The sequence below is a fragment of the Acomys minous genome, assembly GCF_964271855.1.
Source record: "Acomys minous genome assembly, chromosome: 4".
Taxonomy (NCBI): domain Eukaryota; kingdom Metazoa; phylum Chordata; class Mammalia; order Rodentia; family Muridae; genus Acomys; species Acomys minous.
This window is the reverse complement of record NC_140486.1, coordinates 63,443,652-63,466,099: the sequence shown is the minus strand read 5'-3', so window position 1 is coordinate 63,466,099 and position 22,448 is coordinate 63,443,652. Positions and strand designations below refer to the sequence as shown.

At 44.6% G+C, this 22,448-nt stretch overlaps 1 protein-coding gene across 2 annotated transcripts in view; it reads left to right on the top strand.

Moving 5' to 3' along the window:
* Positions 1-19,996, top strand: part of RNF125 (ring finger protein 125) — a 26,979-nt gene extending 6,983 nt beyond the window's left edge. Inside the window, exons 2-6 of one of the 2 annotated variants that reach the window (XM_084780085.1) lie at positions 6,535-6,688; positions 10,581-10,675; positions 11,953-12,043; positions 13,876-13,983; positions 16,122-19,996. In XM_084780085.1, the coding sequence (XP_084636211.1) occupies positions 6,535-6,688; positions 10,581-10,675; positions 11,953-12,043; positions 13,876-13,983; positions 16,122-16,208 (535 nt within the window). In that variant the 3' untranslated portion in view covers positions 16,209-19,996. The remainder of the gene's footprint in view (positions 1-6,534; positions 6,689-10,580; positions 10,676-11,952; positions 12,044-13,875; positions 13,984-16,121) is intronic. The other variant, XM_084780086.1, reaches the window with a different exon arrangement.
* The last annotated feature ends 2,452 nt before the right edge of the window (positions 19,997-22,448 follow it).

The window sequence follows — 22,448 nt, the reverse complement described above, 5'->3', positions numbered from 1 at the left end:
TCAGCTCTGCTAGAAGTGCAGGAAGTGCTCTTAACCACCCAGTCTTCTCTCCAGCCCCTAGCTAGCTCACTTGTTTCTGTAACAACGTGCTGGAAAAGCAACTTGAGGAAGGGTTTATTTGGGAATCACAGCTTGAGGAGACGTAGTCTGCCAGGGGCAGGCAAGGCGTGGTGGGCTGATCATTTGGAAGCAGAGGGAGATGAGCTGTGAAGCAGCTGGCTTTCTCCTTTCCCCTTTGTGGCCGGAGGCCCCAGCCTGTGGCAGAGTGCCACTCAGATTCCGATCAGATCTCCTTTAGTTTAACTTTTCTGGAACCTTCCTCAGAAATATACCCAGAAGCGGGTCTCCTGTGTGGTTCCAAATCCAGCTGAACTGGCAGTAACGCTGACTCTTCTTTCGCTTCCTGAGTTTTATGAGCTTCCTCTCCCCTGTAGGAGGGGATGCTGGGATTGCTGGTGTGTGCCACTACGCCTGACTCCATTTATAGACCTAACATGAATGTGAGTAAACAAAGGCTCATTTTGTGCGCCCTTGTTCTTAAGGAACGTAGGAGGATAAGGAAGTTAATTTGGCTACAGCCAAGTGAATGGGGAGCCTTTGGGCTTTTTTCTTTGAGTGGTTTTTGGTTTGGTTTGTTTTACTGCCAAAACCATTATCATTTTCAAACATTAGAGAAACACATAGGTGGTTGGTTGGTTGGTTGGCATCTCCGGTTCCATCCTCTTCCACATACATGGTCTGGTAAATCTCATTCCTTCTTCAAACCCTGCCCCCTGAAGGAAAGCCTCCACGTTCCTGGCATTCCTGAGGAGTGTCCCAACCCCTCACCTGGAGCTACCAGCTCTCCAAGCCCAACAGGTGGCAGACACGTCACCTTCCTTCACCTGCAGTTCCTGAAAACACCCGCCCACCATAGTAACTTCCTCTGGCCTGGTCCCCTGAGGCTGCTGAACTCACTCGGAATCCTCAGTTCCCAAATAAAGCTGCCCTTTTTATACTTTTATTTATTTATTTATTTATTTATTTTTGAGATAACTTATCAATATGAAATAGGATTGGGGATTGAACCCAAGGACCTTTTGTTTTGTTGCCTTGTGGTTTTTTGGCGGGGGAGGGTTTTGAGACAGGGTTTCTCTGTGTAACAGCCCTGGCTGTCCTGGACTCACTTTGTAGACCAGGCTGGCCTTGAACTCACAGAGATCCTCCTGCCTCTGCCTCCTGAGTGCTGGGGTTAAAGGCATGTGCCACCACACCTGGCTGAACCCAGGACTTTATGCATGCTATGCTGAGCCACATCCCTGTCCAGTGATGTATGATTTTCTATAATGACTTTAAGGTGGAGCTGATGCCCCGCCCCCGTGCCCTAGAAGAACACCCCAATGTCCTTGGAGAGTGTGTTAGAGTGTGATGTCCGAGGCCTTCTGTGCCACGACAGTCAGGACGGTCTGGAGTGCCATTGTTCTAGTGGAGGAACACACAGTGTCCTCACTCCTTGAAGGTTTTGGATATTGATTGGTTGAAATGATTCCAAAAGAAAACAGTTTGTACAATTTGGTGTCCTTCAATAGCATCAGTCACCTGACCTTTTGTAGTGTGTGTGTGTGTGTGTGTGTGTGTGTGTGTGTGTGTGTGTGTGTATGTGTGTATGTGTGTATGTGTGTGTGCCCCTATAGCCAGTGACTTTTGTCTTTGGATAACAACTCCCTTATTCTGTTTCCAGTTTCATCCTTACTTTGCCAGCTCATATCTTTAAAAATTCTGTTTAGGGTTCTCCAACCCAGGCTGACCTGGAACACACTTAAGTAGCACTGACAGGCCTTCAACCTAAAGCAATGCCCTTGCCTCAGCCTCCCAACCAATGGGATTACAGGCGTGAGCCAGAAAGCCTAGCCAGCACATCCATAGTTCAGCTTTGTGTAGAGTACCTCGGTTAAAAGGTTATACCTGCCACCTGCTGCCAAGAGCCTCTTCCAGACCCCTCCCCTCCAGAACGCTCCCCTTGACCCTAGAGAGTCCCCAGGCAGGGTTTCCCTTTCCTGTTTCAATTCATCAAGAGTTCAGTTTTGCTCTGAGGTTTGGGACATACGTCTCTCCAGTGCCCTTAGCTGTGTTTTCCTGTTTCCTTCCAGCACTCTGCTGGCCTTTTCATTGCAGGGGATTTTGGCTAACTACTTTAGAGAAACAGAATGGGGTTCATAACAACAAATAGGGGTGATGTAATTAAGTTTCCAGCTGCTTTCCGAGTTGGTTGAGTCATTATGGAGTCCTTATTGATTTCCTCCTGCTGCGCTGCAAGAGGGGGAGGGGGCGGTGCTAGCGTGAAGGGCCACCCTCCCCCAGACAGAGGCCTTCACCCAAGCACTTCTGGGAGATGGCACTGGAGTGGCACCAGGCTAGTAAGACAAACCTCTCCAGAGCGCCAGGAGATTGGGTTTGTGTGAAATCTGGTTTCAAAGCCCTGGAGATGCTTTCAGAAGGTTTCCTTTTGTTGGTTGTTTTTCCATTTAAGTGAGATACTATCTTTCATTACAGTTTCCTTTCCTTAGTGTCCATTCCCCTCCCTTGGGGTCTTCATGGCAGAAAGATATCACATTCTTTTTGAGGCAGGATCCCATGTAGAGTTTAGGCTGTGTTTTTACTACATTTGTTTTATGTGGGGAGACTATGGAAGGGTACATGGTGCTCGCGTGGAGGTCAGATGCTTTTTACTACTGGGTATTTCACTGACCTCCCATTCAGTGTTTTTGTTTTGTTGTTTTGTTTGTTTGTTTGTTTTTCAAGACAGGGTCTCTCTGTGTAGCCTTGGCTGTCCTGGACCCGCTTTGTAGACCAGGCTGGCCTCGAACTCACAGGGATCCGCCTGCCTCTGCCTCCCGAGTGCTGGGATTAAAGGCGTGCGCCACCACGCCCGGCTCCATTCAGTGTTTTTGAAAAAGAAGCCAGATTGCCACTGCCGCCGTCGTTTGCGACAGGGTCTCACTCTGTAACCTTGGCCATCTTGTAAACCAGGCTGGTCTTGAATTCACAGAGTTCCTCCAGCCGCTGCCTCCTGCGTACTGGGGTTAAAAGAGTGTGTCATCGTTCTGGGCTGGAGTGAGAATTTCAAAACATTACACCCATGACCAGCTTTTCTCTCTTATGCTCTCTTTGTATCTCTCTATCTCTATGTTCTGTTTGTGTTGATCCCTCCTTTTATGATTTCTCACTATACAGCCTCCTGGGAGGTCAGGGCAAACAATCTCCTTAGTGTCCATTCCCCCCCCTTGGGGTCTTCATGGCAGAAGGATATCACACTTTTTTTTTGAGACAGGATCTCACGTAGAGTTTAGGGTGGTCAACCTTTCATGTCATTGGGGTTGATCTTTAACTGTGGACCCTCCTGCCTTCACATGCTGGGATGACAGGCATATGCTAGCTACAGCACCCAGGGCTTTGTGCATACTGCTAACTACCAGCAGCTGCCAGTGCAGGCAAGCATGCTACCAACTGGGCTACATGACGCCACAGCCAGGACACCACCGGGTATGATTTACTCATGGGAACTTCGGGAATTCCCAGAAAAGTCTCATATGGGGCAATTTCTCCGAACAGATTGTTATGTCAACTTTCTGACCGTGTTCTGAGCAGCTACTATTGTGCCTGGGTTGTGTAGGAGGGACTCTGTGTTCTAAGCGGTCCTGTGATCTTTCTCACAGTGTTTCTGCAAATGCCCTGTTATCCTAGGAATGTTTCCGTTTTGCTTCTTGACTTTACTGAGGTGATACACTGTGACTCAGTGTACAGTGGGTCAAAGAATTTCAGCAATTGTTCATGGCCTGTAACAACGCCACAATTGAGATCTAGAACAGTTAGTTCCTTTACACTGGGAAATCCCCCCCTCCCCCTGCTTTCCTTTGTGGTCAAGCTCTCACCCTAAGGCTAGCCCTATCAGCCCCATCTGTTTCTGGAATCAATTTTGGGATCTTTTACTTGCAGAAGGGGCATGGATTTTATTTTGCCCGTCTTGCTCCTTTGCTGCTGTCAACAGCCATTTGCATAGGTGTCATGGCCTTTTTTGAGCCCAGGTCTTGTATTGTAAACTCAATAACATAACTAAGACGACCGACCGTTCACTCTTTCCTTTACCTCTGGACTTCTAAGATTACTGGTCTGCACCTCTGTGTCTACTTTATACAGTGGTGGGGGATGGGACCAAGGCTGCACACATGCAGGGCAAGCAGTTTACTGATACAAACCCCTAACCTAGTTTTGGGGTTTTTTGTTTTGTTTGTTTTGGTTTTGGTTTTGATTTTCAGTTCTCATGTTTAATCTTTCAAGGATTAATCATTTCAAAACAGAAAAAGGGATTAGACGATATTCACTGTTCATGCTCTTTAATGTGTGATGTTTTCACCATAGTAGTTGACTTATACCATTTTGTTTGTTTAGATTTTGAGACAGGTTTCTCTGTGTAGTCGTGGCTGTCCCTGACTGGCTTTGTAGTCCAGGCTGGCCTTTTTAACTCACAGAATCTGCCTGCCTCTGCCTCCAGAGTCCCAGGATTAAAGCCGTGCACCAACACACACACAGCCATACCAAATTTCTATAATAGCCTTGGTTTTTAGAGTCAGGATCTCATACGGCTCGAGCTAGTCTTGAACTTGTTTTGGCTTGCCGTGGACTTCTGAGCCTCCTACTTCCCAAGTGTCCAGGTTTACAAGTCTGTGCTCCTACACTCAGCTCAGGGCACCAAAGTGTCTTGAATAAATTTATTATAAACCTAAAAGTGTATGAGGTGGTTCAGTCTTTTGCAGGGCCTCAAACGACCTATAAAATGTTAAACTTCCTGCTTAATTCAGAATGCCTTTCTATTATTCTTAGCCTTGGCCCTGGTTTTATGTTTTGAAGGTCGCACAGGCTGAGAGTATTCTTGAAGAGTTCATACTGCAAATGGTTCAACTAAAAATAGTATATTTTTACTCGGTACTCTGGATTACTACCCAGTCTGGCCCTGAACTTGTGATCTTCCTCTTGAATTAGGCCTCCCCCCCCCTCTCTCTCCCTCCCCCCCCCTCCCCTCAGATTATGCCCTAGGATTCCTATCTGCCTTCCTGAACCTCAGCAAAGCGGCTCCTAGCTGTTGTGGTTTTTGGTTTGATTTCCATTAGCAAAGTATTCCCAGCCCATCTCTAGGTTCCTTTGTGCTCATACCACTGTTTCTTCTGTTTGGCTTTTGGAAAAGGTTCTGTATTGTAGCCCAGGCTACCCTACAGCTTTCATATGTAGCCCAGGTTGATTGAAATCCCCCTGCCTCAGTTTCCTGAGTCCTGAGGTTAGAGTGCTAGGTACAGTACCACACTGATTTAATTTTTCCTCTCTAATTTGGCAAAGGATATACCCTGCTTTTATCTCATTCCTGCACTCTCACCCGCCCCCCCCATTTGGTTTTGTTTGTTTGTTTTTGGAGGCTAGACTGGACTCAAACTAGCTATTTATCTGAGGATAACCTAGATTTCCCTGCTTCTGCCTCCCAAGTGCTAAGACTATAGTTGTGTGCCACCTCAGGCCTTATTAAACTGAGTACTTCCATAGAATGAGGAGTTGTCTACCTAAGTTGTGTAAGTGATAATTCAGGTTGGAGCAACTGATGTTGTATTTGGAATGTTATTATTATTGTTGTTGTTTAGTTAAACATTTGAAGCAGTTGTAATAAATACTCCTAAAAGGATATACTTTCAAGGCTGTACATGGTGGCTCATACTTTTAATCCTAGCACTTGGGAGACAGAAGCAAGCAGATGTCTGTGAGCTTGAAGCCAGCCTCGTCTACATAGTATGTTTCAGGCTAACCAAGACCACACAGTGAGACCCTTTCTTAAAAACAAACAGACGAAACCCACAAGAATACTTTTGGCCAGGCTTAGAGCTGTATTCCTGTAATTCCGGGTAGATTACAGGAGGTAAAGATGTTAGTGGTAAAACTGAGGTTCCCCTTTCAGGTTCTTAGTCTCATGCACAAAAGAATGTAGACGTGGGGAGAGAGTCATGCCTTCTGAGTTAAGGTCCGACATGTTCAGCAAGCAGCCACAGACTGAGAAAGCCCAGTGTCAGTGGCAGCATGCCCAGAGTTTGGAAAGAAAAGGTTACACAAGTGAATACTTCCAGGGTGGGATTTCTGAGAAGGAAAATACATTAAAAAAAAAAAAAAGCAGTTGAATTTACCTTAACAAAGCCCAGATACCTCCACCTTCTTTTTTGAGACTGGGTCACATTGTGTAGCTCTGGTTTTGCTGGAACCTGTTCTATAGACCAGGCTGACCTTGGACTCACAGATCTGCCTGTTCCTGCTTCCTGAGCACTGGAATTAAAATTGAGGACTTTCCATGCCTGGCTATTTTATTTTTAAATCATGCGTATGTGTCTGTACGTGGGTCTGTGCCCATATAAGTACAGGTGTCCTGGGAGGCTAGAAGACATGGAACTCAGGTCTTCTGGAAGAGCAGTTTGACCCTAAGTGCTGAGCCATATCTCCTGATGCCTTCTCTGTTTTGAGTAGGTTCTGCCGATCTTGTATTGCGACCAGTATAAAGAACAACAAATGGACATGCCCATATTGCCGCGCGTACCTTTCTTCAGAGGGAGTGCCAGCAACTGACATAGCCAAAAGGATGAAATCGGAATACCAGAACTGTACTGAGTGTGGGACCCTGGTGAGTAACACACCCATGTCATGATCACAAGGTTTCCAGCAAAACTATCACGCCACCTGCCCCTTCCCTCCAGACCCCCCACTTCCGGGGACAGGGTCTCATTCCTTAGCCTAACCTAAGCTTGCTATCCTCCTGCCTCTGCTTGGGCACCCCACCAGTCAGCTCCTTAGTGTTTGTGGATATGCAGCACTGGAGAGTGATCCCAGGGCTAGGGACATGCTGAGCCGCTGCACCACAGTCCAGACCTCATTTTTACCTTTGATTATGAGGCGGAGTCATTAAGTTACTTGTGCTGGCTATGAACTTACTTTGTAGCCTCCCAGACTTTTTTTCCCTTCTTTTTGGCCTTTTGAGACAGGGTCTCTCTGTAGCCTTGGCTGTCCTGGACTCACTTTGTAGACCAGGCTGGCCTCCAACAAACAGCGATCCACCTGCCTCTGCCTCCCGAGTGCTGGGATTAAAGGCGTGTGCCATCACCAACCTGCTCTTTTTTTTTTAAGCTCTACTTATTATTTATACAGTATTCTGCCTTCAGAGGGCACCAGATCTCATTATAGATAGCTATGAGCTGGGAATTAAACTAAGGACCTTAGGAAAATATAGACAGTGCTCTTAACCTCGGAGCCATCTCTCCAGCCCCCTCCTCCCCAGCCTTTTAAACATGTTTTTTGAAATTTGAAATACTTCATTCATTTATTTTCCTACACCACCCAGAGCTGGAAAATAAAATGTTTAATATAGAATTAACACACACGCACGCACGCACGCACGCGCGCGCGCGCGCGCACACACACACACACACACACACACACACAGACACACACAGACAGCCACACAGCCAGGAATGGTGGTGCACACCTATAATCCCAGCACTCTGGAGGGAGAGGGAGAGGCAGAGGCCATAGAATGAGATTAAAAAAAAAAAATTATGTATACAGTGCTCTGCCTGCATGTACACTAGCAGACCAGAAGAGGGCATCAGATCACATTATAAATGGTTGTGAGCCACCATGTAGTTGCTGGGAATTGAACTCAGGACCTCTGGAAGAGCAGTCAGTGCTCTTAACCTCTTAGTCATCTCTACAGTATCCCCCCTCCCCCCTTTTGTTTGTTTTTGTTTTGTTTGTTTTTCAAGACAGGGTTTTTCTGTGTAGCCCTGGCTGTCCTGGACTCACTTTGTAGACTAGGCTGGCCTGGAACTTACAGAGATCTGCCTCTGTTTCCTGGGTGCTAGGATTATAGGCCTGCACCACTGAGCCTTGTTGTGATTAAAAAAAAAAAAAAAAAAAAAAAAAAAACAATCTTAACCTAGCCTAGCTTGGAACTTGTGATCCTCCTGCTTCAGCATCCCAAATACTGAGGAGTACGTGTTTGCCACCACATTTTTTTTTTGAGACAGGTCTCACTCTGTAGCTCTGTAGGCCTGTGTATACTGAAACTCACTATGTGGATCAGGTTGGCAGAGATCACTTGCCTCTGCCTCTCAAATGCTAGGATTAAAGCCATATTTGATAATGCCTGTCTGAGAAAAAAAATTATATATATAAAAATGTACATATGTATACATGTACATATGTACATATATATGATTAAGAAAAAAGAAACTGTACATTTATTTATTGCGTGCACACACAAACAGGCACACAGGAGCCACAGCTTGCATGTGGAAGCCAGAGTACAATTTGTAGGAATTAGTTCTCTCCTCCTCTCTTGTGGAGACCTGGAATCAACAGTCAGGCTTGGCAGCAGGTGCCTTTACTCAATGAAATATTTCAGCAGTCTCCAAATTAGACACTATAGGTCATAAACATTTCCTTCCCTCCCTCCCACCTCTGTCTGTCTGTCTGTCTGTCTGTCTCCTCTCTCTCCCTCTCCCCTTCCCTTTCACTATATAGCCCTGGCTCAACTGGAACTTTGTGTAAGCCAGGCTGGCCTAGAGCTCAAAGATCCACTCGCCTTTGCTTCCCAGGTGCTGGGATTAAAGACACGACACACACCACCACATCCAGCTATAAACACATCTTTTTAGGTCAGCCACCTTGATGAGTCCTTTTTTGTTTTGATGGGTACGTTGTCACTGTTTTCATGTTCTCGATAGCTTTACTTCTGCCTCTTCTTTAGCAATCATGGCTATTTCCATCACATGGTAGAGTTTTTGAAGCTGACCTTCCAACCGGTTTGGGCAGAATGAGGCAGTGTGGGTGAGCCTTGGGCTGCCACCTACCCACAGCTGTGAGAAGCTTCCTCCATCAGGAGATCTTAGCAGCATCTCTGATGTAGCTGGAGTGAGTGCATGTGGACAAACAAGGCTCCTTATTCTGCACTGATAGACTACAAGAGCTGTGGTTTATGTTAGCCTCGACGGCCCTATTAAGCATGCTGTGCACTGAATTTATACAGCACTGTTAGTCATGTCACGAGTTGATGGCATTTAGCACTTCACTCAATGTGAAAGGCTCCCTTAAGTTTATGATGGACACTTGGAAAATGTGTACCTCCAATTTTCATCTCCATTTCTTCTCATCTCTTATTAATGCTTTTCTTCTTGTTCTTGTTCTTCTTGTTCTTCTTCCCAAGACAAGGTTTCTGTTTAGCCTTGGCTGTCCTAAACTCAAACTCACAGTGATCCACCTGCCTTTGCCTCCCAAGGCTCTGGGATTAAAGGCATGAGCCACTATGCCCGGCTTTCTTATTATTTAAAAAAAAGATTTATTTATTTATACAGTATTCCTCAAGCATGACAGAAGATGACACCAGACCTCACTATAGATGGTTGTGAACCACCGTGTGGTTTCTCGGCGTTTATTTTGTTTGGTTTGTTTTCTCGAGACAGGGTTTCTTTGTAGCCTAGACTCCATTTGTAGATCAGGCTGGCCCCAACTCACAGTGATCCACCTGCTTCTGCCTCTTAAATGTTGGGGTTAAAGGTGTGCACCACCATGCCTGTTTTTTTTTTTAATTTGTGTTTTTTGTTTGTTTGGCTTTTTGTTTTGTTTTTTTGAGACAGGGTCTCTCTGTGTAGCCTTGGCTGTCCTGGACTCGCTTTGTAGACCAGGCTGGCCTCGAACTCAAAGCGATCCGCCTGCCTCTGCCTCCCAAGTGTTGGGATTAAAGGCGTGTGCCACCACGCCCGACTTGCTTGCTTTTTGTTTTGAGACAGGGTTTCTCTGTGTAGCCTTGACTGTGTCCTGGACTCACTTTGTAGACCAGGCTGGCCTCCAACTCACAGTGATCCACCTACCTCTGAATGCTAGGATTAAAGGTGTGCACCACCATGCCCACTTCTTTTTGCTTTTTTTTTTTTTTAAATAAAAAAGGCATGCATTGAGGCCTGAGAGATGGCTCAGAGGTTAAGAGCAATGTTTGGTCTTCCGAAGGTCCTGAGTTCAATTCCCAGCAACCACATGATGGCTCATAAACATCTATAATGAGATCTAGTGCCCTCTTCTGGCCTGTAGGTGTTATGCAGGCAGAACACTGTATAAATAATAATTAAATAAATCTTCAAGAAAAAAAGCATGCATTTTAGAAGGAACAAATTTGAGTTCAACATTTAATGTTTCTGGAGTGTTGGATTTTAAACACATTATGGTGATGATGATGTTTTCTAAGTACAGGTTTCTCTGTGTAGCTCTGGCTGTCCTGGAACTCAATCTATAGACCAGGCTGGCCTCAACTCAGAGACCTCACTGCCTGTGCCTCTCAAATGCTGGGGTTAAAGGTGTGTGCCACCACCACCTGGCTCAGTGTTATTCCTGATAATGCCTGTACTTTGCGACTATTTTGTGAATAAATTTTAACTTATTTATCGCCTCAATGTAACCTGGCTAGAAAGAGGCCACACGAATGCCCTTTCCAACAGGAGTTTTATCTTGAGTCTGTCTTTGTGTAGGTTTGCCTCAGCGACATGAGGGCACACATAAGGACCTGTGAGAAGTACATCGATAAGTACGGGCCGGTGCAAGAGCCTGGAGAGACAACAGGAAGGTTTGTGTGAATCCAGCATGATGCTACGCTAAACTCAGTGTGTCTGTGGTGAATAAACCTGGATGACTGCAGGAGTCATGAGTCGGGGCTCATCCTGGGCTACAGAAGGAGAGGACACTCAAAACTCAATTTGAGCTTGCCTTTTTGTAGCAGTGGGTGATGTCAGTACCCAACTCTTTTTTTTTTTTTTTTGCGAGACAGAGTTTCTCTGTGCTAGCCTTGGCTGTCCTGGACTCACTTTGTAGACCAGGCTGGCCTTGAACTCACAGCGATCTGCCCACCTCTGCCTCCCGAGTGCTGGGATTAAAGGCGTGCGCCACCACGCCCGGCTCAGTACCCAACTCTTATGTTTACTTACTTTTTTTTTTCTAGTATTTTGTGTGTGTGTCTGTGCTTGGGTGTACGTGTGCACCATGTTGGTGCAGGATCCTGTGGGGGGTCATAAGTTGTGTTGCGTGCCCTGGAACTGGAGTTACACACAGTTGTGAGCCCCCATGTAGGTGCTGGGAACTGAGCAGCAAGTAGTTTCAACTACTGAGCCATCGGACTTACCCATCTTAACCCAAAAGTCTAAAGGATCACTCTGTCCTTTTTATTTTACTTGCATTTGTCCTGCTAATGTACCTGTTATTGCAGGATTTGTTTTATAAATGATGCCATAAATTTTAAATGAGCATTTTTGCTGTAAGAAGAGTACAGATTCTGCTAGATTGGCCAGTAAGGAGAAGGAAGGATGAAAAAATAGCTTGGAAAGTATGGCTTTGACGGCAAGTTAATGGGGTTTTTGAAAAATACACAGAAGCTGGCTTAAATTCTCATTTCTTTGCTGGTTAAGACTATAGCCAAGAATTTTAAAGCTAAGCTTAGTGACACATGACTATAATTCTAGTACTTAGGAGATGAAGGCAGAAAGAGGCCAATACAAGACTAGGCTTAGTAACACTGTGAGGACAGTTTGACCCATGCAGTGAGAATAAAACAAACAAAAACCCATGCATTTCAAAATTAGGTAGCTACTCCATCTGGCCATTCTCTTTTAAGTATGTTTTAAAATATAATTTATTTTTTTATTTTATGTGCATTGGTGTTTTGCCTGCTGTATGTCTGTGTGAGGGTGTCAGATCTTGGTGTTACAGGCAGTTGTGAGCTGCCATGTGGGTGCTGGGAATTGAACCCTGGTCCTCTCAAAGAGCAGTTGGTGTAGTTAACCGCTGAGCCAGCTCCCCAGCCCCCGGCTGACCACTATTTTAGTGATTGTAATTCTGTGCTACTTCCAGATGCGTATGCCCATTTTGTCAGAGGGATCTGGATGAAGACGGCTTGCTGGATCACTGTATTACCCAGCACAGATCAGAAAGGAGACCCGTGGTAATGACTCTTATCCACTTTCTGTCTGTCTTTCTGTATACAGTGTCTGAATTTGGGATGCATTAGAATCTGGGCATCATGGCTCCTGTCAGTCATCTCAGCCCTTGAGAGGCAAGGAAGGCTGGATGCTTCAGGTTTGAAGCCAACTTGGGCTATACAGCGAGATCCATGCCAGCTTGGGCTATAGAGTTAGAACTCTATTTCCCCACTCCTTCAAAAAAAAAAAAAGGTTCATTAAAACAATCATATTTACTTGGGAACCAGAAGCAGGCAGATCTCTGAGTTTGAGGCCAGCCTTGCATACAAAGTGAGTTTCAGGACACCCAGGGCTACAAAGAGAAACCATGTCTTTTAAAAAAAAAAAAGCCCCAACAAACAGATAAGTGAATAAAAAAGAAAAAGATACTCAGATGAAGAGAGAAATGCACTGGCTACATTCTGTAGCCCTAGCTTACCCAGAACTTTCTTTGTAGACCAGACTGGCCTTGAACTCAATGAAGATCTTCGTGGCTATAAATATGATTTTTAGTATTGAGATATGAAGCCAAGCACAGTAGTAAACAGGTGTTTTAAGGCCATCCTTGGTCACAGTGAATTCAAAGATAGCCTGAACTTCATGAGAAACACAACGGTGCTGGGGAAATGACTTAATAAAAAGGTGCTTGCATCCAGGCAGGAAGGCCTGCATTCTGATCCTCAGCACTTCTCTAAGACCTGAGTGTGAAGGTGTGGTAGCTGCCTGTAAGCCCAGGCCTCGGAACACAGACAAGGTGGATTCCTGGAGCTCGCTGACCAGCCAGCTAGCCTAGCTCAATTGCTTAGCTCCAGGTTCAGTGAGAAGCTCTGTCTCAAAAACTGAAGGGGCCAGGGCCTGAAGAGCGTGCTCAGTGTTTAAGAGCACTTGCACAGTTCAGGTCTCAGCACACACACGGTGGCCTACAGCAATCTATAAGTCAGTTCCAGGGTATCTGATGTTCCCTTCTGAGTTCCATGGGCACCAGGCATGGATGTGGTGCACATATCATCCATGCAGGCAAACACTCATACATATAAAATAAAAGTCAATAAAATCATTTTAAAAATACTTAAACTGTATGGCAACTTAAATACATAAAGTAGAAATGAAAAATAAATTTAAAAATACAAGTTAGGGAAGAATTGAAGAAAACATCTGACGTTAAGCTCTGGCCTTTATAAAACTGTGCACCGACATGACCCTGTACACATGAACACATACATGTACCACACACACCAAACATGTTGAGGTATGTTCAATAGATTCATAGTTACGGTTTATATTCCATCATCTCTTTTTTTGTTTTTGAGACAGGGTTTCTCTGTGTAGCCTTGGCTGTCTTAGACTTGCTTTGTAGACTAGGCTGGCCTCTAACTCAGGGATCCACCTCCCTCTGCCTCCCTAGTGCTGGGATTAAAGGCATGCGCCACCACGCCTGGCTAGATTCATATTCAATGGTAACTTCTTTTTTAAAAATCTGGCATTAGTTTTGGTTTTTCGAGACAGCGTCTCTCTGGGTTAGTTAGCTTTGGCTGCCCTGGACTCACTTTGTAGACCAGGCCGGCCTCAAACTCACAGCGATCCACCCACCTCTGTCTCCCGAGTGCTGGGATTAAAGGCGTGCACCACCACGCCTGGCTAGTATTTTTTTTGAGACCGGGTTTCTCTGTGTAGCCCTGGCTGCCCTAGACTCACTTTGTGTAGAGCAGGCTGGCTTTGAACAACTCACTGAGACCCACCTGCCTCCGCCTCCGAAGTGCTAGGAAATAATTATTTCTAACTCTTTCTTGAACTGTTTATTGGTCTTTCTTTCCAGTTCTGCCCGTTTTGCCATTTACTACTTAATCAGAGCCCAAGTACCTTCAATGGCAGTTTAATTAGACATTTGCAAGTCAGCCACACTTTGTTTTATGATGATTTCATGGTGAGTATATTTTTACCTTTTACTTTGTTTTTGTGCTGTCTGTGTTAAGCTTACTTTTTTAAGTCCCTGTTAGTAAAATTATACAAGAAAAAAAATTGATCATGTAGGCAGTGACGAGGGTTAGACAGTAGTGTTTTTATAATGTTGACTGCTACACTGAAGTAGCCTTCGTTAACCCACTGTGGTGGTGCACACCTTTGATCCCAGGACCGGGTAGGCAGACGCAGGCAGAACTCCATGAGTTCCAGGCCAGCCTGGTCTGCATAGTGAATTTCAGGCCATCCAGGACCACACAGTGAGGTCCTGTCTCAACAAACAAAAATAGATGGACTTCCAACAGAGATTTCCCCTTTAGCTGTAGTGGAAGCCAGAGGGCCTGGAGGGTGTGGGGTTCTTGTTACTTTTTGTGTTACTTACAGAAGCACTGATATTAAGTCTAAATTTCATTTTGAAAAAACTAAGTGAAGCAAGAGAAGGATTTTGTCTACAATTTTCTCTCCATAAATCGATAATACATAGAACTATTAGCATTCTGAAACCTAGAGGTGGCCTTATTTTTTCCCCCAGTGCTGGAGATTGATGCTGTGGTCTTGCCAATTCTAGGAAAATGCTAGTCATTCAACTATGCCCCCAGAATACTACAGGAATGAGTGAACTTTATTCTAGGTATGAGAGAAATACAGACAGCATCCTGACCAGGATTTCTTTCTCTTACTCTAAAAATTTAAAACCCACCTGATATGGACTGGAGAGATGGCTCAGAGGTTAAGAGCACTCACTGGCTGCTTTTCCAGGGGTCCTGAGTTCAATTCCCAGCAACCACATGGGGACTCACACTATCTATAATGAGATCTGGTGCCCTCTTCTGGTGGTGAGGCACAGGTGCATGCAGAACATTGTACATATTAAAAACAAGCAAACCACCAAAAACAACCCACCTAATATACTACTGTAGAGTTCACCACCACGGATGAAAGACCCTGCCCCCCACTCAGTTCATATTTTAATTAAACAAATTTATTAAGGCTGCAAGCCAGGGCCACAGCTTCTAACACAAATCAGACATGCGCCATGCATGTGCAGAAAGGGATTTTAGAAAACCAGCCGGGCGTGGTAGCGCACGCCTTTAATCCCAGTACTTAGGAGGCAGAGGCAGACGGATCACTGAGTTCGAGGCCAGCCTGGCCTACAAAGAGAGTTCCAGGACAGCCAAGGCTACACAGAGAAATTCTGTCTCCAAAAAAAAAAAAAAAAAAGTGAAAACCACAGGAGCCGTTCTGCTCTGCCAAGATTAGATGGTCAAAAAGACCTCAAAATAGTCCTTGAATGTCTACAGAAGCAAGTTATAGAAGCCAGAACCAGCAGTTAGTCATAGCATAACAAGCAGTTGGGCAAAGCTTATGTCTCTGGGGTTGGGGTCAAGGAGTCCGGGTTGCCAGGTTCTTATCTTCCAGGAAGATACAAGTCTCAAGTAAGAGACAGCTGTTAGGCATAACATGGAGCTTCTTTAGCTGGCACAGTGAGTGCTAAGAAATGAGCCAGGGTCCTCTGGAAAAGCAGTACAGCCTAGTCTTAAGCACTTTCCAGCCCAGATGTCTAATTTTTGCTATAAATTATTAGTTAAGCTGTGTGTGGTGGCGCATGCCTTCGGGAGGCAGAGGCAGGCCTGGTGTACAAAAGGGAGGCCAGGACAGCTACACAAAGAAACCCTGTCTCAAAAAAAAAAAAAAATTAAAAAAAAAATATATATAAGTTTTATATATATATATATATTAGTTAAGACTTAATGGCAGCCAGGCTCTATGGCACATGCCTTTAATCCCTGCACTGGGGAGGCAGATCTCTGTGAGTTCAAGGCCAGCCTGGTCTACAAAGTGAGTCCAGGACAGCCAAGGCTACACGGAGAAACCCTGTCTTCAAGACTTGATGGCAACAGCTGAAAGGCCAGTGAAGCCAAACAGAAAACAGTAACCTCGAAGCCAGTTCTGAGTCTATGACAAGTTTCCTGGAAGGACAGGCTATGTGACTGCGGGAAATTTTTTTTTTTAATTTTAAGAATGAGCATCGTATTGACCCTGGTGCTGCCCCACTGCCATTTCTGAAACACCACTATTTCCAATCATTTTTCTCTATCATAGGATTTTGATATAATTGAGGACGCCCTTATCCGAAGAGTGCTGGACCGCTCACTTTTTGAATATGTGAACCGCTCAAACACCACATAATTTTATGAATAGGAAGGAGACTGCTCACTTGTACCATTTAAGATGCTGCTTAAAGGACTTTAGGGAAATTGTCAATGTCAGACGGAGAAAAATGTACTACAGTGTGATATTCTTGTCTTTGTTGTGTTGCATTCAGAACCTGCTGTCAATCTGGTTTAGATTTGCCTTTACATTCTTGAGTTTCTTAGACATTTAACCACAAGAAATGGCCTCCACTGGTCATTACCCGATGGAAGAGACCCAGGCTGAGCGTGTGTAGTACAGGAGCTTCGTGTGTACATTGGGGATGCATTGGGTAATGTGACACAGTGTTCACAGCTGTCATCATGGTTAGGCAAGACAGCCAGTCTCTGTTCTATACAAAAAGATGGAGAAAGGAACAAAATATGGACATTAAAGGAAATCTGAAATTTATTCAAATTCTCAAATTCATCCATTCCAATGAAAGAACTTGAAATGCCACGTGTGGTGAAAAGCCAGGCACACACTTGTTATCCTAGCACTAAGGATTTTTGTAATTTTGAGGCCAGCTTGGTTGCCAAGGAGTCAGGACAGCCAGGGCCACACAGAGAAACCCTGTTTTGGATAAAAAAAAAAAACAACAAAACCCACCACCAATAAACAAATGAATAATCTATCGAATACTCTTATGAGAAAGGAGGAAAGGAAAGAATTTGAAGTCAACAAAAATTCAGTTTAACTAGACTACACAATAGTATAACAAAGCCTGTTTGAAGTGTGCGCTTAGCCGGGCATGGTGGTGCACGCCTCTAATGTAAGTATTTGGGAGGTTGGGGTGGGAGAGTCCAGGAGTGCAAGGCCAGCCTTGGCTAACGAGACCATAAACAACCATTAAACTTAAAAGTTAAATATTGACATATACTACATCTGCACATATAAAACATTGATAGAATGTTTCTCAAATACTTGTAGCTTATTATTTAGAAGAATTTTATAGTGTAAGTGATTTCATAAGAACCGCCTGTGGCTATTTATGGTAGTTTTCACACTGGTATTTTTTGAACCTCCCAAGCTTTGTTTTTAAATTTGACATCTTAAGTATAAAATAGGGGGCTGGAGAGATGGCTCAGAGGTTGAGAGCACTGGCTGCTCTTCCAAAGGTCCTGAGTTCGATTCCCAGCAACCACATGGTGGCTCACAACCATCTATAATGAGCTCTGGTGCCCTCTTCTGGCCTGCAGGCATACATGCAGGCAGAGCACAGTATACATAATAAACAACAAAAATTTTTAATAAATCTTTTTTTAAAAAAGTATAAAATAAAGCACACGCACTAAAACACCAGATTCAAAGTGTATTGCTTTGTGTTATTATAAAAAATATTACTGATCATGTATGGTGAAGTTGTTATGCCCTGGAGGCTGAACAGTATTGTTTTAAGTTCAAAGCCAATCTGGGCCACATAGTTAGTTGCAGGCCTGCTTGCGCTTTAGTGTGAGACCAAGTCTCAAAACCAAAGAAACATTTTAACGCCCGATTCCTTTCCTTTCTGTCTCCCATGGGGATGGTCCTCCACGCTGAGTGTGTGTTTCCTTCTATGGACCCGAGATCAGCAAATCTCTAAGAAGCCTGGCTTCTTTCTGTGCAGAATGGTTTTCAAACCACAGTCGGAAGCTGGGACTGGTAGCTCATACCTTTAAGAAGGATCTTTCTCAGCTACATAGGAGGTCAAGGTCAGCATATGCTACACAAGTCCCCGTCTCAACCCACCCCCTTTTCATTCCACAAAAAGCCTCTGAAGATAACTTAGGGGGCTAGAGAGGTGGCTCAGAGGTTAATAGCACTGACTGCTCTTCCGAAGGTCCTGAGTTCAATTCCCAGCAACCGCATGGAGGCTCGCAACCATCTGTAATGTGACCTGAAGCCCTCTTCTGGCCTGCAGGTCTATGTGCAGACAGCACTGTATACATAATACTAACTAAATAAATCTTGTTAGGTGTGGTGGCGCATGCCTTTAATCCCAGCACTTGGGAGGGAGGCAGAAGCAGGTGGATCTTTGTGAGTTCAAGGCCAGCCTGGTCTACAAGTGAGTCCAGGACAGCCCAGGCTGTAGCCTTCTCTGTGTACAGAGAAACTGTGTCTCGAACAACCAAGGGGAAAAAAAAAAGATAAGTCTTACAAAATAATTACTGATATTGAGAGGGCCATTGTTTCAAGGAGAGAGCCAGGAAACAGCTGTATGCTTGTTTAAAGATAGAACACTTCAGGCAGGCATGGTGGTGCATGCCTGTAATAATCCCCGCACTCAGGGAGGCAGAGGCAGGCAGCCTGGTCGGCAAATCGTGTCCAGGACAGACAGGGTTACACAGAGAGACCCTGTCTCGAAAACCAAAAGTAGGGCAAGAGAGGTGGCTGCTCTTCCACAGGTTCTGGGTTCAATTCCCAGCGCCCACATGGTAACTCACACCTGCCGGTAACTCCAGTTCCAGGGGATCTGACACCCTCACACAGACACATGGAGGCAAAACACCAGTGCACATAAAATAAACACTGGAAATGAAAAACACACAGATCTATTCTGGATAACCGAGAGGGCTTAGCAGTTAAAAATCCTCTCCGTGCAAGCCCAGCACCCAAGTTTGTCTGATCCCCAACCACCCACGGTGGAAGGAGAACTAAGTCATGAACTTTACCCTTTTCACCTCTGCACATGCTCCCTGGCATGTTCCCGTTGGGTATCACATCAGCACCCGCAAAAATAATAAATAGGGGGCTGGAGAGATGGGTCGTCAGTGAAGGTGCTTGCTGCTTGTGAGGAGCTCTTCTGGCTTCCACTGATACTTGACAACACAGATGCATGTACACAAACATCTAAAAACAACAAAAACCTTAAGAGACCTAACAACTGCATTCCAAATTGGGCGTTGTGACAAAACCCTGTAATTCCAGCACATGGACGGTAGAGGCAAAGGATGAGGAGCTGGAGACCAGCCTCAGCTGCACGGCAAGTTTGAGGCCAGCCTGGGGTTACACGTGACTGTCTCAAAAACTAAAACCCTGTGTTGGAAATACTAAGTTCAAGCCATGTGTTACTAACAATGCATAGACAGACTCAGACTCCTACCCAAGATGGTTTTTTTTTTGTTTTTTTTTAAAGTTTTGCTGCCTACAGGATAAATTAGGTGCTGGCCACCAGGAGTTATTTTGTGTTCTTAACTGCTGTGGTTTGGAAATGACATGCAGATATAGCATTTCACTGTGCTTTTAGCTTTTTGTTTTAAAAAAAAAAATATACTTTGTTGCTTTAAAGAGTAAAAGCCAAGCTACATAGAGAAACCCGTCTCAGAAAACCAAAACAACATAAAAAGTAAAAAACCAGTACTGAAAGCACATACAATTTTTACATGGTTTTTGTAAATAATGCCTTATGAAACAACTTTATCAAGGGGAAAAAAACCCAATGATTTCGATGCTATTCTAAAAATAAATACTCCTAAAGTGTTGGTGGAAAATGGATTGATTATGGGTCAGTGGTAAAGAGTTGGAGCCCTAAAACCCCCCACTCTGGTGATGTGGGTTCCCTGCTGTTTGGGGTATTAGGTGTGTTTCATCTCACAGTGAGCTCACTTCAGGTTTGAATGTTTATCATATGATAATTTGTAAGACACACATTGAAGGTATTTTTTTTTAAAAAAGTACTAAGATTCATTCTTTGTTCACATGTAATAAGAGCTTCTAATCAGAATTTAAAGTGTGTAATTCTTTTTCTTTTGAAAACTGTATTATACAAAATAAAGAATGGCAGGACCATTGCTTTCATGAAAATATTCACTGTGTCTATTTTGTTTTTTTATTTTTGTGGTCCTAGGTTCACACCCAGGACCTCACACATGCTGGCTAAGCTTTCTAGGACCAAGCTGCGGCCCCATTCCTCTTCCCTTTGAGCAAATCTACATTAGTTGCCTAGGGAGCCCTTGAACTTAAGTAGTTAGGATTATAGGCAAAACTCTGTTTTGAGTCAGGGTTTCACCATGTAATCCTGCTGCTGGTCTGGAATTTGCTTACACAGCCCAGACTGGTCTTAAACTTGTGATCCTTCTATCCCTGCATCTCTGCCCCCCAAAAGTGCTGAGATTGTAGGCATGTACCACTATTCCTGGCCAAGTAGGTTAGGAGCAGCCCCTCACTCCTTTTTTGCTGTGCTAGGGAATGAAGCTAGGGCGTGTGCACACCTCCACCTTAGCTTCTCAGTTTTAAGGGAGCCCCTTGCTAACAGCCAACAGCAACACCACGGTGCTCAGAACAGCATGTTTCTTAGGATGTGCTGTTATGGCTATTTCCAGTGTTAGTGCTGGGAAGCTAACTTCTCCAGAGTAGAATATTGACTATCCTTAGATTCTGCCTAGATCCCAGGCCAATAGCATCTACAAAGCCTAGTCTACAAAGTGAGTCCATGATAGCCAGAACTACACAGAGAAAACTCTGTGTGTGTGTGTGTGTGTGTGTGTGTGTGTGTGTGTGTAGTTAAAAAGAAGGAACCATCTTGAGCACCACATGTGGCATAGGAGAAATCTCAAACACCTCAAACAGGAGTCTACAGAGGCAGCAGCTGAAGAAAGGTGTCACTGGAGGTGAGGAAACATGCATGCAGAGGACACATGCATCGCAGAGCCTCTGGCCTCGCCCTAGAGGCCCATTCCCTTATTTGGCTAGCTCCTCCTGAGGGTGACAAGGTCCAGCTAGTAAAGTACTGAAGTCCAGCAGTCAAAAGCCCACTTTGGGGGCTGAAGACAGCGATTAAGAGCACTGTCTGCTCTTCTAGAGATCCTGAGTTCAACTCCCAGTAATCACATGACGGCTCACAGCTATCTGTCCTGCGATGCCCTCTTCTGGCTTGCAGAATATGTATTAAAAATAGATATATAAATAATAAAGCCCCCTTTGGCATATTTAACCTGCCGAATTAAAAGTAGATACATCATCCTAACGTGGGGTTCCCCTTCATATTTATAAACCTTTTTTGTCTCTGCCCCTGTTCCCTTCCCCCTCATCCTCTATTTCCAGTCTGTCTTTCTGTCTCTCTTTCTCCCTCCCAAGGGCTGAGATTAAAGGTGTGAACCACCACACCTGGCCAGTCTTTGTCTCTTATTCCCTGCCCTCTGGGGCAAATAAATCTCCTTTGTGCTGAAAAATGTTTTTGGCTCTTCAGTAGGAATAGTGTGTGTGTGTGTGTGTGTGTGTGTGTGTGTGTGTGTGTGTGAGAGAGAGAGAGAGAGAGAGAGAGAGAGAGAGAGAGAGAGAGAGAGAAAGAAGGAGGAGGAACAGGAGAAGGAGGAGGGGGAGGAGGAGGAGAAGAAGAGAGGGGGGAGGGACAGAGGGAGGGAGAAAGGGAGAGGTGGGGGCAAAGGAGAGGGGGGAGAGGAGAGACATTCCTGAGCAAGTGCCACCACAATGCCTTCCTTTTACAAAAAAACCATGGGGATTTTCTTCAGGGGCCTGTATCCAGTCATGTCCATGCCTAAGCATGCTCATCTAAGTAGTTATTTTTTTGTTTTTTTGAGACAGGGGTTCTCAGTCACCATGGCTGTCCTGGACTCCCTTTGTAGACCAGGCTGGCCTGGAACTCACAGCAATCCATCTGCCTCTGCCTCCTGAGTGCCAGGATTAAAAGCATGCGCCACCACACTGGGCTCTCTGAAGTTTTATAATGAGACAAAGCCAGGCTCTGTCAAGAAAGAATTGTTTTTTCTTATTTAATTTTGAGACAAGGACTCTCACGAGGAGTCCATTTTGAAAGTGAGAGTGACTTTCAATGTTCTCTTTCTACCTGCAGTGTTGAGATTACAGGTTTGTGCCACCACACCCAGTTCTTTATTTTTTATTTCTTTTTAAGATTGAATTATTTTATGGATGAATGCTCTACTTGCATGTACACCTGCATGCCAGAAGAGGGCATCAGTTCCCTGTATGGATGGTTGTGAGCCACCATGTGGTTGCTGGGAATTGAACTCAGGACCTCTTGAAGAGCACACAGAGCTCTTAACCACTGAGCCATCTCCCCAGCCCTCAGCCCCAGCTCTTACAACCAATTTGTTAATGGATTTATACATGCTACCAAATATATGGTTACAGCTACACCAAAGAATTTAGAATACAGAAAGAGGTAATATATTTGTGGAAAAGTTAGGGTTGCAGACAATGAAACAAAATTAAAGTCATAAAATTAGCTTCAGTGTTAGGTATTTCTAGGAATGATATCAAAGAATATCATATACTGTG